This window comes from Nipponia nippon, unplaced genomic scaffold (genome assembly GCF_047370975.1).
Source record: "Nipponia nippon isolate SJK-2023a ecotype South Korea unplaced genomic scaffold, ASM4737097v1 scaffold_5, whole genome shotgun sequence".
In the NCBI taxonomy this organism is placed as follows: Eukaryota; Metazoa; Chordata; class Aves; order Pelecaniformes; family Threskiornithidae; genus Nipponia; species Nipponia nippon.
Genome location: NW_028262369.1, coordinates 66,171,250 through 66,186,607, shown reverse-complemented (window position 1 = coordinate 66,186,607; position 15,358 = coordinate 66,171,250). Strand labels below are relative to the sequence as shown.

General features: G+C 38.4%; 1 protein-coding gene across 3 annotated transcripts in view; it reads left to right on the top strand.

Annotated features, from left to right (window-relative positions):
• Window positions 1-15,116, top strand: part of STAT4 (signal transducer and activator of transcription 4) — a 42,817-nt gene extending 27,701 nt beyond the window's left edge. For 2 of the 3 annotated variants that reach the window (XM_087732038.1, XM_087732040.1), the window contains 13 exons: window positions 26-43; window positions 123-216; window positions 1,046-1,090; window positions 4,414-4,497; window positions 4,767-4,865; window positions 6,078-6,213; window positions 7,328-7,380; window positions 8,190-8,284; window positions 8,728-8,864; window positions 9,278-9,469; window positions 10,674-10,740; window positions 11,264-11,372; window positions 13,457-15,116. In XM_087732038.1, the coding sequence (XP_087588164.1) occupies window positions 26-43; window positions 123-216; window positions 1,046-1,090; window positions 4,414-4,497; window positions 4,767-4,865; window positions 6,078-6,213; window positions 7,328-7,380; window positions 8,190-8,284; window positions 8,728-8,864; window positions 9,278-9,469; window positions 10,674-10,740; window positions 11,264-11,372; window positions 13,457-13,483 (1,156 nt within the window). In that variant the 3' untranslated portion in view covers window positions 13,484-15,116. The remainder of the gene's footprint in view (window positions 1-25; window positions 44-122; window positions 217-1,045; window positions 1,091-4,413; window positions 4,498-4,766; window positions 4,866-6,077; window positions 6,214-7,327; window positions 7,381-8,189; window positions 8,285-8,727; window positions 8,865-9,277; window positions 9,470-10,673; window positions 10,741-11,263; window positions 11,373-13,456) is intronic. The other variant, XM_087732039.1, reaches the window with a different exon arrangement.
• Window positions 15,117-15,358: the final 242 nt, after the last annotated feature.

Genomic DNA, 15,358 nt, shown 5'->3' with positions numbered 1-15,358 from the left:
TCCCCCTGCCCCTCTTCTATTTTAGGAATGTTTCAACTGTAAGGTAAGAAAATAAAATACTGGATTTCTTAATTTATCCAATACGATATTATTTGAATACGTAAGTGTAATGTCCTCCATAGTAATCGTAGATTCGTTCTGTGTGGAACACACGTGAAAGCAATGAACATGGATGAATCTGCAAATGGAAGCCTGTCAGTAGAATTTCGACATTTGGTAAGTTTGACTGCTTTTTTCCTGTTGTGCACCTCTGGTAAAGAAATAAGAGAGTCTTTAAAAACTATGCAGGAAGAACTATATTACTGTCAAGTCTACACTCATTTTCTTTTACCTTATGCAGAAAGTTTAATCCTAGAACCTCTTTATCCCATTCCATACTTTATCTATTCCAAAAAATAAGACTATATATTTTCACAGAAATGACAAAGCGAATCCTAGTAATGCCAGAAAAGGAAAAGACTAATCATGCTGAATTACACAGCTTCTCAGAAACTGAGCTTTGTTAAAAAAAAAAAAAACAAGCCAAACAAAAAACCAAAACCAAACCACACCACCATAGTCTAGGGGAAATACATCACTGAATGCTTTAGATCTGGTTGAAATTAATGCCTGCGATAACTGTCTTTTGAGAGACTACGGTTAATGCTTCTGTAACTTCTCTAATATCCCAGTTAATCGTGCTTTCTGACTAGACTCCCTCACCTATGGTTTTTTTTTTTTTTTTGGCTTAACCACAGATGCAGTGCATCAGTGTAGTTTTGCAAAAGGAGATGGGACGGTGTTTAGTGCTTTTTTGCATTATACGCTTTGCAAGCACTCTAATTAACGCTTTGTTACATTAATTTAGTTTCTTTAAAAAATATCAAAAGACTATTCACTGAAAAGACTTTTCGAGGCATAGTGTCAGAGCCTTCATTACAGCGTATTTGTATATTGTAAACAAAACCTTATTATACTAAGAACATCATGGTTACAAGTGACGGGCTTTATATGTACTTCTATCTGTAGTTTCTTTGCCACATAAATACTGTTTTGCTTTACACAGCAACCCAAAGAAATGAAATCAAGTGCTGGAAGCAAAGGAAATGAGGTTTGTGCATTTATTTTACATGTTATTTTTGATTACTGTCACAAGTATTTCAGATTAGATTTTATTTAAATCAAAGAGCAACCATATGCTGTTACATTTTTAAATATATTATCCTTATATTAAGTATAGGACCAATTATCACATGGTAGTATAAGTATAATGAGAACTTTTCAGAAGTACTCGGAAATTTTAATTACATGCCTCAAATTTGTGTATAAAAAAGTTACAATAGAAGGTAGGAAGTAGTAATCTGAATGTATGCATTCCTCTTTAAGGCGACCTTTTTGGTCATTTACATTTTGAAAAAAAATAAGCTTTTTGATTTTTTTGCGAAAACATTTTTTTCCTATAGGAATGGTTCTTTACATATATATTCTGTTGGCCAAGTTTACAGCTGAAGTAGGGGTGTAATTATATTTGCATCAAAGAAGTTTGCTTGCCTCAGCCCGGACCAAAAGTGCGTTTAGTTTACCGAATCCGGTCGTAGGTTCCCCTCTTGTGGTGACACTGTACTATGACTTGTTATCCCTAACAAACCCGCAGGTACTTTGCAGTACCCAGCTTTCAGAGACACGCACATACCCCTTGGCATGTAAGGTGAAAAGGTATTGCAAGTGCTTGCTTCCTAGGCAGAGGAGCTTAAATGTACATTCTCGCTTTGTGGAGAACAGAAATGAGAAGTATTAATATCCGCACTAACTCACAGCCAGAACACCGTGCCCCTGCGTTCACCTGTATCGTAGGGCGCTTCTTGCATTCCTGTGTTACCCTCCAGCACCCCTCACATCCAGACCACCCGTGCTTCTTCCCCTGCCCAGCTCCTCACCATCCGCACAGCTCTACCCTACATCCTTCTTCTCAACTCTGACTTCCATACAAACCGTGATTCCCCCGAGTGCCCTGGGTGTCACGGACAAAATCAGAATCACAGGCAAGAAAGTTCCTGCCTTGATTCGCGCACCTTCTGCGTCACTGGCAGGAGGGGAAGGGAGAACCGCCCCGGCAGGGGAGAAGGCAGGATGTCCTCATCCAGCAGCTGGAGGCAGTAGGCAGGGAGGGGGAAGGCACGCGGACACACAAACCCTAGGGTGGCCACGGACCGTCACCGTAAATTTAGCATTGCTGTTTAACAGCAAAAATCGGCAGATAAATCTCTGACTGAAGCAAGAGTCAGAAGTTTGCAGCCAACGGTATCGCCTCTGCCAATGCTACCAGAACAAGTAGTGCCTCCCAAGGTAACTGAAGTCATAAGATGCTTCTATGAATGCCACCTACTTACCTAGGAAGTGAAAGAGCCTATACTGGTTTAAGGTATCTCTACACCAGTGTAACTTTTTTGCACTGTATGAAGCGCTGAGGGTAAAGTTGTACTGGCAAGTCTCAAAAAAAAAAAATCACTCACATCACAGCCCAAATAGATGTAGTTATACAAGCACAAAAGTTATTACAGGTAATCTTTAAGTACAAAGCAAATGTGTGATCAGCATGGAGAATTTTAACCAAAAACGTAAAGCAGAAGATACTCGTGCACACTTTACACTGTGTTTCTGAACGGAATAACTTGCAACCTGATTAGCAAGACTGAAACTCAAGGCTCACCTCCCAATTACTTTGCTACTTACAAAGTCATTTGCATCAAGACAAGCAAATGCAAAAATGTAGGCGTAAAAATGTTGGCGCTCTAATTCTGGTAGCATTTTAATCCCACTTTCACACATTGTGCCTTTATAACTATATAGAACATAGGGCTGTGGAGAATTGGGACAGCTGAGCTGTGACATGGTTCACTGCTAACTGATTTCCTCAAACAGAGCTTCTCCTTGGTCAAATCACAGTCTGTGAAGCCATTATTAGCATAAACAAGTTTGTGGGGGTTTTTTATTACCAGCAACTATAATAATTTAAAAACTTGGTTTGTTATAGGATGTTTAGTAAGCTGAGAGTGTAGTTGTTAAGTATGACTTGCCACGTAAAAAAAAAGTGGAAGCTCTCTGTATTTGAGATTTGTCCTTTCATGTAGATATGCCTTTTTTGCCTAGATGATTTTTCCATGAGAAAAGTTCAAATTTTTACAAAATCATAACAGGGAGGAGGGAGAAGGGGAGTTACACCAACCCTTTTCAACTTTGTGTCAGAAATACAGGTTGAGCTGGATTGATTGTACCTGTATTAAAACATTTGAATTCATTTGCTGGATGAGTATTTCATGTAAAAGCCTTCAGCTCTAAGCTGGATTTTTCCTTTGCAAGGCAGCTTTATTATTCAGATGCCTGAGGATCTCCTGTGGTCTCAATCCCTCATTTATGCAGTATCTTTTGTTGCAGTGGCCTGTACATATCCTGGAGGAGGTGCTCCATGGGAAAGATAAGGCCCCGAGGCACTTTCCCAAGGAACAGTTTTATTTTACATTGACTGAAAGCTGCGTACTTCAGTAAATGGAAGCATTTTGATTTGGGATTTTTGACTTTGTTTCTTTTTTTTAAGTATCTGACAAAACAAATATGTGATGGGGAGGGCAAAAACAGCAACAAAAAGAGGAAAAGGACAAATAGATTTTTATACTTCGACTTCTGAGGATGGAAATGTATTTTGAAAGATCTGTTTCCCAAGGGCCAGAGATTCGGATCTTTACAGAGCTATGCTGGTTTGTAATCAAAACAAAACAGTTGTACTACAAACTTTAATCAACTATGACAAACAGATTTTCTTTTTTTTTTTTTTCCATCCAAGAAAAGCTTGTTTTTTTAATACCAGATTTACTTTGGATTAATGATTTAGGCCTCTACTCCTTCAGCTAGTACCATCTAAGTATACTTACAACAAACCTGTGTTGCCAGATGAGGGCCTACTTGTCGTTAAAGCTGTGGCTTTTTGTTTTGTTTCTAGTTTGTTTCTCTGTGAAGTTTAACATGTTCGTTTAAATTAGAGTTGTCAATCAGTAAAGAAATTTTTGGAAAAGAAAAGTTGGAGACAATCTTTATCAGACACAAAAAATAATCTGTTAACTTTTTGTGTGCAAATCTGTGTTTAAAAGCACCATTTTAGAAAAAGTTAAAAGCAAAAGTTAAAAGTTTAAAAGTACTGCTTTAACAATGTCACAGGGGGGTTTTTTAGATTAATCAGAAAAAAACGCCAGACTTCTGGACTAATTTAATGTCAGAGTTTAACAAACAGATTTCCTTCACTTTCTTCTTTTCCTGTTCTACTTATATAATTTATATGTGTTTTCCTTCAAAGTTGTGTAATCTCAGCAATCAGATCACTAAAACAGCGTTAAATGCCAACTGTGCATTCACAGTTTTATAACCTACTTACTCCCTCAGGGCCCTCACATGGTGACCGAGGAACTGCACTCCATCAGCTTTGAAACGCAGGTCTGCCTGTATGGATTGACTATAAATCTGGAAGTGAGTATTCTAGCCAGATTTTCTGGGACAAGGATAAAAGGCATTTTCCATCAGCTTATAGAAGTACAACCGTGTTAGGCCAGACCACAGGTCTGTCTATCCTAGATGCCATCTTCAGCAGTAACCATAAGCAGACGCAAGATTTCCAGAACTTCTGGACAGAAGCGTATGCTTTGGGAAGGAAGAGGGGGCTAAAAAAACCAAAGCATAACACAGCGCTAACACTTTCCTCGGCAGCATTTACATACCGCATTCATTCTTTCCACCAGACCAGCTCTTTGCCTGTGGTGATGATTTCCAATGTCAGCCAACTACCCAATGCATGGGCTTCCATTATTTGGTACAATCTGTCAACCAACGATCCTCAGGTAGGTCTTCAGTATGCAAGTACTGACTTTCTGCATTTTTACATTTCTATTATTTGGTTACCAAATATATTTGTTACAAAAAGGCTGCGTTTCCCTCTTAAACTGCCCTTATTTTCTTCCCATACACTGCTATCAGCATGATACTTCAATGTTGTTCACTTTACCTTTTGTTCCCTGCCCAGATATAAAACCATATGCACGCTTAGCCTTCCTTTTTGTAGGCTAAAGTAGTGGTTCTTAAACTAAGCAAAGGTGGTAGCACTTCTCCACAACTTTTCTAGTTTGAATTTGTCTTTTTTGGATGTGGTTGACCAAAACTGCACATGGTACAAAATAATTCTACTAGTACAGTTCAAAACTGTCAAAGTAGGTGTATAGGTGGGTCTGTAATGTACTTAAGTGCTGCTTTCCCTCATGCATTTTATAGGAGCTAGTGCTTTCTATGGAGAAGATCATAAGTGTCAGGTAGCTCCTTCTAGTGGCTCCAACGGTGCACAAAAGCAGAATCACTTCCTCAGGCTCCTGCTGGCCCAGCACATATTTTAGATTCAGTCACTGTGTTTGCAGATTGTAGAACAGCTCTCAGGCTTTCAGTCGGGGATTGGTGGCGGTCACATAGATGTTCGGAGGAGAGAAAGGGTAAGACAGGTTACCGCAGAGTGCCCCTAAGAACAATGGCAGGCCAGCGGACCAGCAGCCTGGACTTCATCATCACTCGGTGATACCCCAAAGGGCTTTTGCACAGTCTTCAGTATGTTCATTACATGTACAGTCCAGAAACCAGATGAAAAACTAAGATGAGCCAAACAATTCAACAACATATTTCTATACGAGTATGTAACTGTTTAAGATTTCCATGCACCACACACATTGAAGTATAGCGAGAGTATCTGCATTTATTGGACAGGATTTAAGCATATTTTTACTGTCTTAACATACGATACTATCAGAAGCATAGCAAGGTATTTTATCATCCAAGATGCAGACACGGACTCTCTCTCTCTCTAGGAGTCTCCCCCTACAACTCTGCTCAGGCACCCAAGTGGGCCTTGCTGCGTGCCTGCAGGTGGGAGGGCCAGCACGTATTTACCCCCCGCACACCTTGTTTTTAAAACTTCTGCATTCTGCTTGAGTACTTGCAGCCTTCTTTTATAGCCTGTAGTGTATTTCATGGTTGCTAACTGTCTAAACAAAGCGCTAATTCTGTTGCAGAATTTGTCTTTCTTCAACAATCCCCCTGCTGCCACTTTAAGTCAGCTGCTAGAAGTACTGAGCTGGCAATTTTCATCGTATGTCGGTCGTGGACTCAACTCTGAGCAGCTCAACATGCTGGCAGAGAAACTGATGGGTAAGATTGTAGAAATATACAGGTTTTATTTGCTTCTGGGCTCTTATATTTGATAATTATGGGTAATGACTTTAAGCATAACCTCCACTTTCAGAGCTGACTTCAAAAATACCACAATGAAATTTTTTTCTTTAAAGAAAAGCACACGTCAGCTTATTCTTACCACAAAGTGATTCAACTTCTGAACTTCCAGGCTGCTAAACTGAAGAAAGAGGGCATCAGAGTCACACTGAACTGTGATGTTATTTTGTTTCCTTAGCAAGTAATTATCTCATGCATCTGAAATCAAAAGGAAGTCTTTTTGCTTGCTTATGGGGTTTGGTTTGGTTTTGTTTCATTTTAAGTACCCATCGTTGCGGGTCTGTTTAGTTCTGAGACCCATCCTCCACTGGTGACAGCATAGCAAAGACGCCCTGTAACTTCAGCAAGATGAACCATTGAACACTGATCTGACTGTCCCCCAGAAGGGAGAAGCCTTAGGGAAAGCTGGCAGAAGAAAATAAAGTTTTATCTGTTTCTGGAGAAGAGACAATTATAAAATATATTGTGAATTGTAAGAAACTCCAAGCTGAGGGTGTAACAATACCCCTACTGTCAGGCAAGAACAGAAGCATTTATCAAAGACGGGGGGGGAACCTTTACTTCTATTGCTTCAAAGCTGGGAAGCGAAGACTGGTGTCCCTGGGTAACAGTCACTTTTTCTGATGGTTTCTTGGAGATTTCTTGCTTAGTGGAGGTCATGGAGTTGAGTAGTGCCATTGTAAATCAGCAACAATCATAAGAAAAAATAAATTGTCTTAAACTATGGAAGCTCAAGATAGAGTGAAGGCCAAGAGAAGTAACACTTAGGCTAAAAACTGAAACTGAGCATAAAGTGTTGCAGAAACAAAGTCCCAGACTACTTTAGGCAAATATTCCCAAAACTACCATTATCAGCTGCTTCAAAAGGACACAGAAAAACTGACCTACAGTCCCTTAGCATGCCCCTCTTAATCCCTCTCCAAGTCTGGATGTACTGTGCTTCTCCCCCCGCCCCCTACTATACAGATATCAAGTTATATCTATTTAAAAACTTCAGAAAAATAGACTCACCTTTTTTTTTTTTTTCTCTCAGGGCAACAAGTCAGTTACAATGATTATCAACTATCCTGGGCAAAGTTCTGCAAGGTACAGTTCTGAAAGTAAAACTAGACTCTTCTTTCTCTTCGCGCCCATATTTGTGCCTAACTCTGTCTCTCTGATGCTACTGATAAGATTCCCACTTGCCGTATGTGGGACTTGTAGCCCAGCACAATCACATTCATTGTAAAAATTTAACTAGGAGAATAATATTTCCAGAAGTTTAAGGCTTGGGCTAAGAGATCTACTTAGTTGCATTGCTACAGAGATCAGAAACTGTCATTATAGTGTGCCCTCTATATTTCTGTAAATGATCAATAGATGTGCTATCGAAGCATACAATACATGTTTCATAAAGCATACGGTCATTTTTTTCATATGCTCAGTTGTGACCTAAATTATTTCAAGTTGGTTGATACATTCAGTAACTTTGATGAGGAATGGAAAAGTTATTGAGAAAGAAGGGTAAACCCATTTTATTCATATTAACTACATTATTTAAACAAGTATAGAACCTTGGAAGGAAGTTCAACTTTCTCATCATTATTTCTCTCAAAATGTAATTTCATAACCAGGAAGAAACAACAAATGTGATTTTTTTTTTTCTTGAAAAATGAGGCGCTTCCAATGCATATCTTAAAAATCAATTGTTTTTATGTCAGGCTGAAAGAGAGATGTTACTCAAAATAGCTGTTCAAATTTGTCATTCTTGCTTGAACAAACTAAATTATTCTTAAGAAACTGACATAGCCATGTCATGTGGATGTTGGGTAACAACAATCTCACAACTCTCTTCTTGTGTGTGTTGTTCGTGTTTGGTTTGTTTGTTTGTTTGTTTGTTTGTTTTAAACCATTAGGAACATTTGCCTGGAAAGTCTTTTACCTTTTGGGTTTGGCTTGAAGCCATCCTGGACTTAATTAAAAAACACATTCTTCCTCTTTGGATTGACGGGTGAGCAACAAGGAAACAACTGTATATTGATCTCTCTCTGCTTTGCCTTTTTTCTTTACTAATCTCAGTTTTAGCTATGCAGAAGAGAATTTGCAAAAGGTTTAATACTTCTGTCTCCCTCTTCCCATTTATAACTTTTTGAAATTTTTGCCAAAAAGGAACACCATTGCATCTCTCAGAAATGCAGGTTTAGATCTGTTTATCAGTTCTGTCAGTGTACAGTCAAGTACTGGGATAAATTTCATCATGCTTCATAGTACTATGAACTCAATGCCATATTCCACATGTAAATCACGTGAAGCTTTTGTCACCGTTTCAAGACCTTATAAAGCTTTTGTAACCAGGCTTTGAACACCTATATAAAGTTTGGCTAGATGCATTGCACAGATTGAAGTCTGTATTTTTTTCTGAAAGCAAACCCATGATTTCCTGTTACACTTCAGGTACATAATGGGATTTGTAAGCAAAGAGAAGGAACGAATTTTGCTCAAAGACAAGACACCAGGAACATTTTTATTAAGGTTTAGTGAAAGCAATCTGGGTGGAATTACCTTTACTTGGGTGGATCAGTTAGAAAATGGTAAGTATAATTTAAAAAAAAATAACATAAACCTCAAACTCTGCAATACACCTGTAACACAGGAGCCACGGTTTCTTTGGTTTGAAAGTAAAATTCATGTGTATCATGTCTTAGTATGGTTTTGGGCAAGATACAAGTATTGTATTTACTGAAACACAAACCAAAACTCTGAAAGTTTACCTCTCAGTTCTTTATATTAACTATATAAGTTCATTAGGAGGTGTACCTGCTTACTGTAGGCTTTAAATTTGTTTCCACGTATGCAGAAAGTATAACCTGAAAGATACTAACATCAGTACGAACAGGTAAAACCCACGCCAGTGTAAACTGCAAAAGAACGGCAAAAATACGTTCCAACTGCAGATACTGACCTACCAGTTATCAGCGGGTACAGTGCCTTTGTATTTTTACAGGAGACGTAACATTTCATTCAGTGGAACCCTATAACAAAGGTCGCTTATCTGCACTGCCTTTTGCCGACATACTACGTGATTACAAAGTTATTATGGCAGACAACGTTCCTGAAAACCCTCTGAAGTATCTGTATCCAGACATTCCCAAAGATAAGGCCTTTGGCAAACACTACAGCTGTCAGCCAAATGAAGGTTGGGCTCCATTTCCGTATTTACTCTTTCTGCAAAGCAGCTGCAAGGTCAAGAGACAATTTGAGGAAAGGGGGGGGGGGGGGGGGGGCGGGAGGAAGGGAACAAATTAAGATGGCTCCTTTAATTGGCATCTTTAAGAGAACCGTGTTAATGTGTGTCCGTCATTTAGACAGCTTCATTTTGCAAATATATCCCTGGTCTTAGAGGTCACGTTAGAGGCGGCAACAACAATATTTAAAAGCAGCTACAAAATAGATCTTAGGGTAAAAAGAGTCAAAAAATAGGATTTTTTTCCTGACCAATGCATTACAAAATTCAGCGCTCGGGTGTTCAAAGGAGATGAAATTGAAAAGTCATCCTGCTTATCAGCTTCATAATTGTGTAACACTGTAGCATGCTGTCTCTTTAATTTCAAGCAATTCTGTATTTTCCAAACAGATTGGAAGACCTGCTTTATTCCAGCAGTACAACCCCTGGCAACTGCACTGGAAAATACAAAAAGAATAGACGAGAATGTCTCCAGATACGTTCAGGCCCATTCTCTTTCTTGTCCAAGTTACAAGTCAGGCCATTTTTAGATAAAACTTGCTCTCTCTCAAAAAAGCCCTCAAAGCCTTGATTTTTTTTTTAATAGATAATACACATTCTTCTGGACTTTCAGTATAAAAGGTTACAATTCCATTTGAATTCAAATTCCTACACTAGTCAAAAATATTTGGAGGCTACAAATATTTTTCCTCTTCATTTTAATTCAGTGGACTTTGCCTAATGCTCCAATCCTCTAAAAGCTTATGTATATGCTTAATTTCATGCAAAAGACATTGCTGAAGCTGTATCTGTACAGACAGAAATCCAAGCAAGCATTTGCAGAACTGAAATCTAGAGGCTGAGAAGTACCAAGCTTGTAGAGTTACAGTATATTTGCTTTTGAAGCCCTAACGAGATCTCTTTCATCAGCTACTGTATTATATTCTGAGATGGCGGTTCATATCAAGGGAGCACAGTCAATTATGTGACTAAGACCAGAACTCAAAGAATAATCTCGGGAATTCCCCTCGTTTTTATGGCTGCTTATTTAGGCATAAACAGGGCCATTTCTTTTTTAATATATATTATGGTCTGAAGCACTTAAAGCAGATAATCAATTTCAAATAAAGAATAAAATTACTAGACAATATTTGATTTCTTTAATATTTATTTTTAGTCTCAAAGCCCTCAGATGGAGGAGGCAAAGGTTATGTTCCTTCTGTATTTATCCCAGTCTCCAAAATGTAAGTATCCTTACAGATGTATTACCCTTCAAATGTTATTTTTATTAAATTTACATACTGTTTCGAAGTTTTCCCTGCCTCCCTTCCCCCATTCAAATAGTTTGGGATAGCAACACATCGTGTGTTTTTATTTGGCCAAGGACTGCTAAAGACAAGACAGGGAAGTAAAGAACTTCACTTCTACAGTGCTTTTCCCATCCATGTGGCAAAATATTTGTAAAAATTGAATGCAGACTTTATGATACTCTGATCTACTGATCTTTCACTGTCTCCTTTTTCTCTCCAGCAACTGATATTAGAGAATGAGGTTTATCCTCTTTTCCTTTGGTCCTATCTCCTACATTTTTAAACATATACCAGGTTGTTGGCATGGGCTTACAGGGCCACCAGCCAGCCCAAGTACAGGCTTAACTAACTTAATTAGCACTCACCATACTCCACTGCTATGCACCAAGTTAGAGGGATTTAGGTTGCTGTTAAGATTATTTTTGTGTTTTTTGTTTTTGTTTTGTTTTTTTTTAAGCTTAAATGATTCTACAGATCCACATTCTCCATCAGATCTTCTTCCAATGTCTCCAAGCGTTTATGCTGTGCTGAGAGAACACCTGAGTCCCACAGTGATCGAAACTGCTGTATGTTGTAAACTTTTCCATTCATAAGTTAATACTAAGCAAACGGGCTGGTTATAAAAAAGCTGCTTGTACAATTATGAAAAAAATAGAGCTCTTTCATCACTTGCTGTATTACATTCCAAAATGATGGTGCAGACATTTGTTATTCTAAACGGGACAAGATGCTGCAAGCATACTCAAAAGCACTGTGTTATGTGGCCAGTCAACCATGAATGTCATAACTGAAAGATACCAGAGTTCTTGCACAAACAAAGCCTTTACGCTGACAAATACGTAACAATTACACTAGTTCTGTAGATAGCACAAAGAACTTGACTTGCTCAGGGAAGCCGCACAAGGAACATGAAAATTTCCGATTCAGCAAACTTGCACAGCTTTTCAGTGCTGCAAGTTTCTACATGGGATATCAAAGTGAGAAATTACAAGTCAACTAAAACATTTTTAGCAAATAAAACTAATATTCACTAAGCCTATAGAAAGATTGGGAAAATACTGTACCAATGTCCTATTAAAAATATTTTCCTCTTTTACTTACTGACTAGAAATTGTGTTCTGAATCATCGTGGCTTAGAGTACTGATGTACACCCACTGACGATTTGTCCAGCAAACTTCTATCAGGAAACCCAGCAGTGGTTTGGCTTTAACAGCTTGAAAAGAAAATCTCCTTTTTAATACTAGCTCTTAGTTTTCTGTATGTTCAATGATTTATGATCTTAAAATGGTTGTGTATTTAAAAGCCTGTCAGCTCCCCTTCAAATGCCTCTCTGTAAACACTCCTCCTCACCCACAGACAGAACAAAACTAAACCAGAATCCTGACTGTCAATGATTGGAAGCACAGTTATATACAAATAGATCAGTTCTTTAATATACACCAAGCTGAAGATTTGTTCAAGAGCAAAAAATCTTTTTTTGCTTCTTTACCTTTTTCTCTGATAGCAGTCATGATAAACTAGTTCTTCAGCCAAAACTGAAATACTAGCCTGAATGAAAATTCTGCGTTAAAACCTACCACATCCAATCTGAGACACATCCCCCGCTCATTTGCTGTTTGGTTTATACATATGAAAATAGTCTGACCTTCTAAAACTGCATTTGTGAACTACGTACGCATTTGCATTTCCCAAAGTTTCATCAGTGAAAAGAACAGTTGGCTTCACTTTCATTTATCAGGCTCCAGATGTTTTTGGTTTATTTTAGCATGCACAGTAGTTCTCAAACCAGCTGTGACCGTCACCATCTTTTGGGGTCGCAACAACACAAAAAGAATGTGTTTGGTGATGAGTTCGGAGGGTCAAATACAATCATGCTGCAGTTTTTAAGGGTAGTAGAGAAGTGGTTCAGTGCTGCTAGATGATAGGTGGATTTCTGGGGGCTCTTACTAGAAATGTTTTCAAGTTCTGCTAGAAATTAGGGGCGAAAACAGTTCTGGAAGATTTTAAAATAATTCCTTCCTTCCTTTTTCCGTTCTATTCATCTTGCTAAATGGGAATGAGGAAAATACAGAGGTTTTTTCTTTATCGTCCCAAATTCACACAATATAATCTACTCTGGGGAAGAGCTGGCTAAGTACAGTAAGCAGACAATCTGCATTATTAAAGCAACACACTTCCTCCATGAGATGCCAATAAAAAGCACCGCGTGAGATGCAGAGAACAAGAGTGAGATCTGCACCAGGACAAAATATCCTACAACTCAGTAACTCAGTCTTAGCAAGATACACTTTCTGCAATCTAGCGGAAGTCCCTTCTATTTCCATACACCCCCCCAGATTCCCCTACCCATCAGGAAAACAAAGACTCCAGTAAGAACCCTGCTATACATACCCATATGCTGCAAGATCCACAAAAGTTCATACAAAAATAGGTATCATTTTTTTATTGCAACTGTTCCCCAATATAGTGTTTTCTAATGAGCATTCCTATATTTTGTAAAGAACTAGAAACAGGATCCTCAGATCCTTACCAGTTTATATTACATTGTCAAAATGTCACTGCAGTTACCTTGACCCAGAGAAGTTATTTCTGAATGAACAGCAGTAACTGCCGTGAGACTAATCTTTTCCTTCTTTTCTTTTCTTCTAGCTGAGTTCTCCTTACTCAACTGACTGAAGTTCACATACTGGAAAAATCAGTAATCATGTGAACACTAGATGGCTTAAAGATGCAGTAAATTTTTTTTCACCACCTTTGTAAATCAGCATTTCCTGGAAAATATTATGATGCTATTCTTGGGCCTCTTTCTGTTATTAATACCATGTAAACCAGGAATCTTCTCCCTAGGAATTACAAATATAGCCTCCTGCAAGTCAGAATTGCTGTCCTCACTGATAAAAGACCAAATCCTTTCTGGCTTGACGTCCGTGGGGTCCAGCAGGGATAAATTTTACTTGCAGAATTAACAGCCATGGGATTGCTGTAAATACGAGAGTATAACAAAATGTTTTGCTTCTGAGAACGGCATATAAGGATAACTGAAGACATGAATGTGTTTCGGGACATTAGGATTCATTATGTTTAAAAGTTTCTGTTTAATCATCATCTTGTATACCATTGGTTTAACTTCTATTTTAAAGCAAAGATTCTCATCCCTCTTGAGTTTAAATGTGCCATAGGTGTCCAGGGTTTGCTTGTTTTCCAAAGATAAAAATCTGTGCTGAAGGTAGTTCATCTGCCACCACAGCACAAGTTGTGGAAGGCAGGCAGGCAGTCAAGGCTGAGAAGAGAAGGGAGTTCCAGAAAGGAAACAGACACAAAACTTGTGGTGTCCAAAAGGCTGTCTCCATTTTGCCACTGGAAGAGAGGGTTAGTAAAACTTACCCCTCTCACAAAATAGTTGCAGAAGTGAATCATTTGTGCATGGAGCACAACATACTACAGCGAGTACTATCAGAAAGTCTACAAATAAAAAACCCTCATCTGACAGAGTTCGGGTACCATCCGGTAAACACAGCCTGAGAAGCGCAGTTTTTAAAAAGTTACTGAAGAGCTGCAGCATTTGCTGACCACGGGGCAATTTGTGCTCTATGACAGAATATTACATGCCTGTCAAAGACTCATTTAATAAGCCGAATAACTAGCTTTTATATAAGTGGTAAATTACCTTTTAAAAATATTCCTTTTTTTTCTTTCAGGCACTGCTTAGTGCTGGGTTTGGGTTGTTTGGTTTTGTTCTTGTTTTTTTCCCCCCAATATTACCCCTAAAAACTCTGTTAATAGAATAATAAACAGGCAATTCCAAGGCCATTGCATTTCATGTATGCAGGCTCATTCAGCATTCAGTTCTCGTCTGCAGAATATATGGTTAAAGCACGCAAACTTCTTAAAATACATATGAACACTTGAGCATTTGCACCTTACACTCTTCTTGAGTAGGTACAAATTAGACATCTGGGATGAAAACATAACCTCCTTGAATCAGTAAGACTTGGATTTCACTTTCATTTCTTCTTTTTTTACTCACTCCTTTCTCCCATACGACTGATGTTAGCTGAAAGCAAGTGAATGGAAAGAGAGTAATGAGATACTTCTGTGATACAGGGGAGTAGATTTTAAATGCATGAACGCATCTCTGGTCATTAATCTGGGTGATTGAAAGCAAGCTGCAGAGAGTAAGCCATTTTCTCTGAGAAAGCATCATGTATAAATTTTCCAGAACAACAAGAGCAATTGTGTATATAGTTTAGTAACATCTGTAATTTATATGATCAGTATGAATAAAACCAGATTTTGGCTTAAAGCTCTATACTTGGACTTTTGTGGAATTTTGTCAAGATACAGCAAAAATAGAGCCTTGCCATCTTTTTGTTGAACTCAAGTCTGAACTACAAGCAGTAACACGGACTTCTAAAGCAGCAAACGTTAACTTCACCTCGCATCAGCTATTGCGTGCCTTTTCATTCTAACCTGTTCTTACAATCTTAATACAAACAAAACGGGGGGGTACTCTATACTTTTGACCATCTAACCTTCACGAGAAGTACTGTA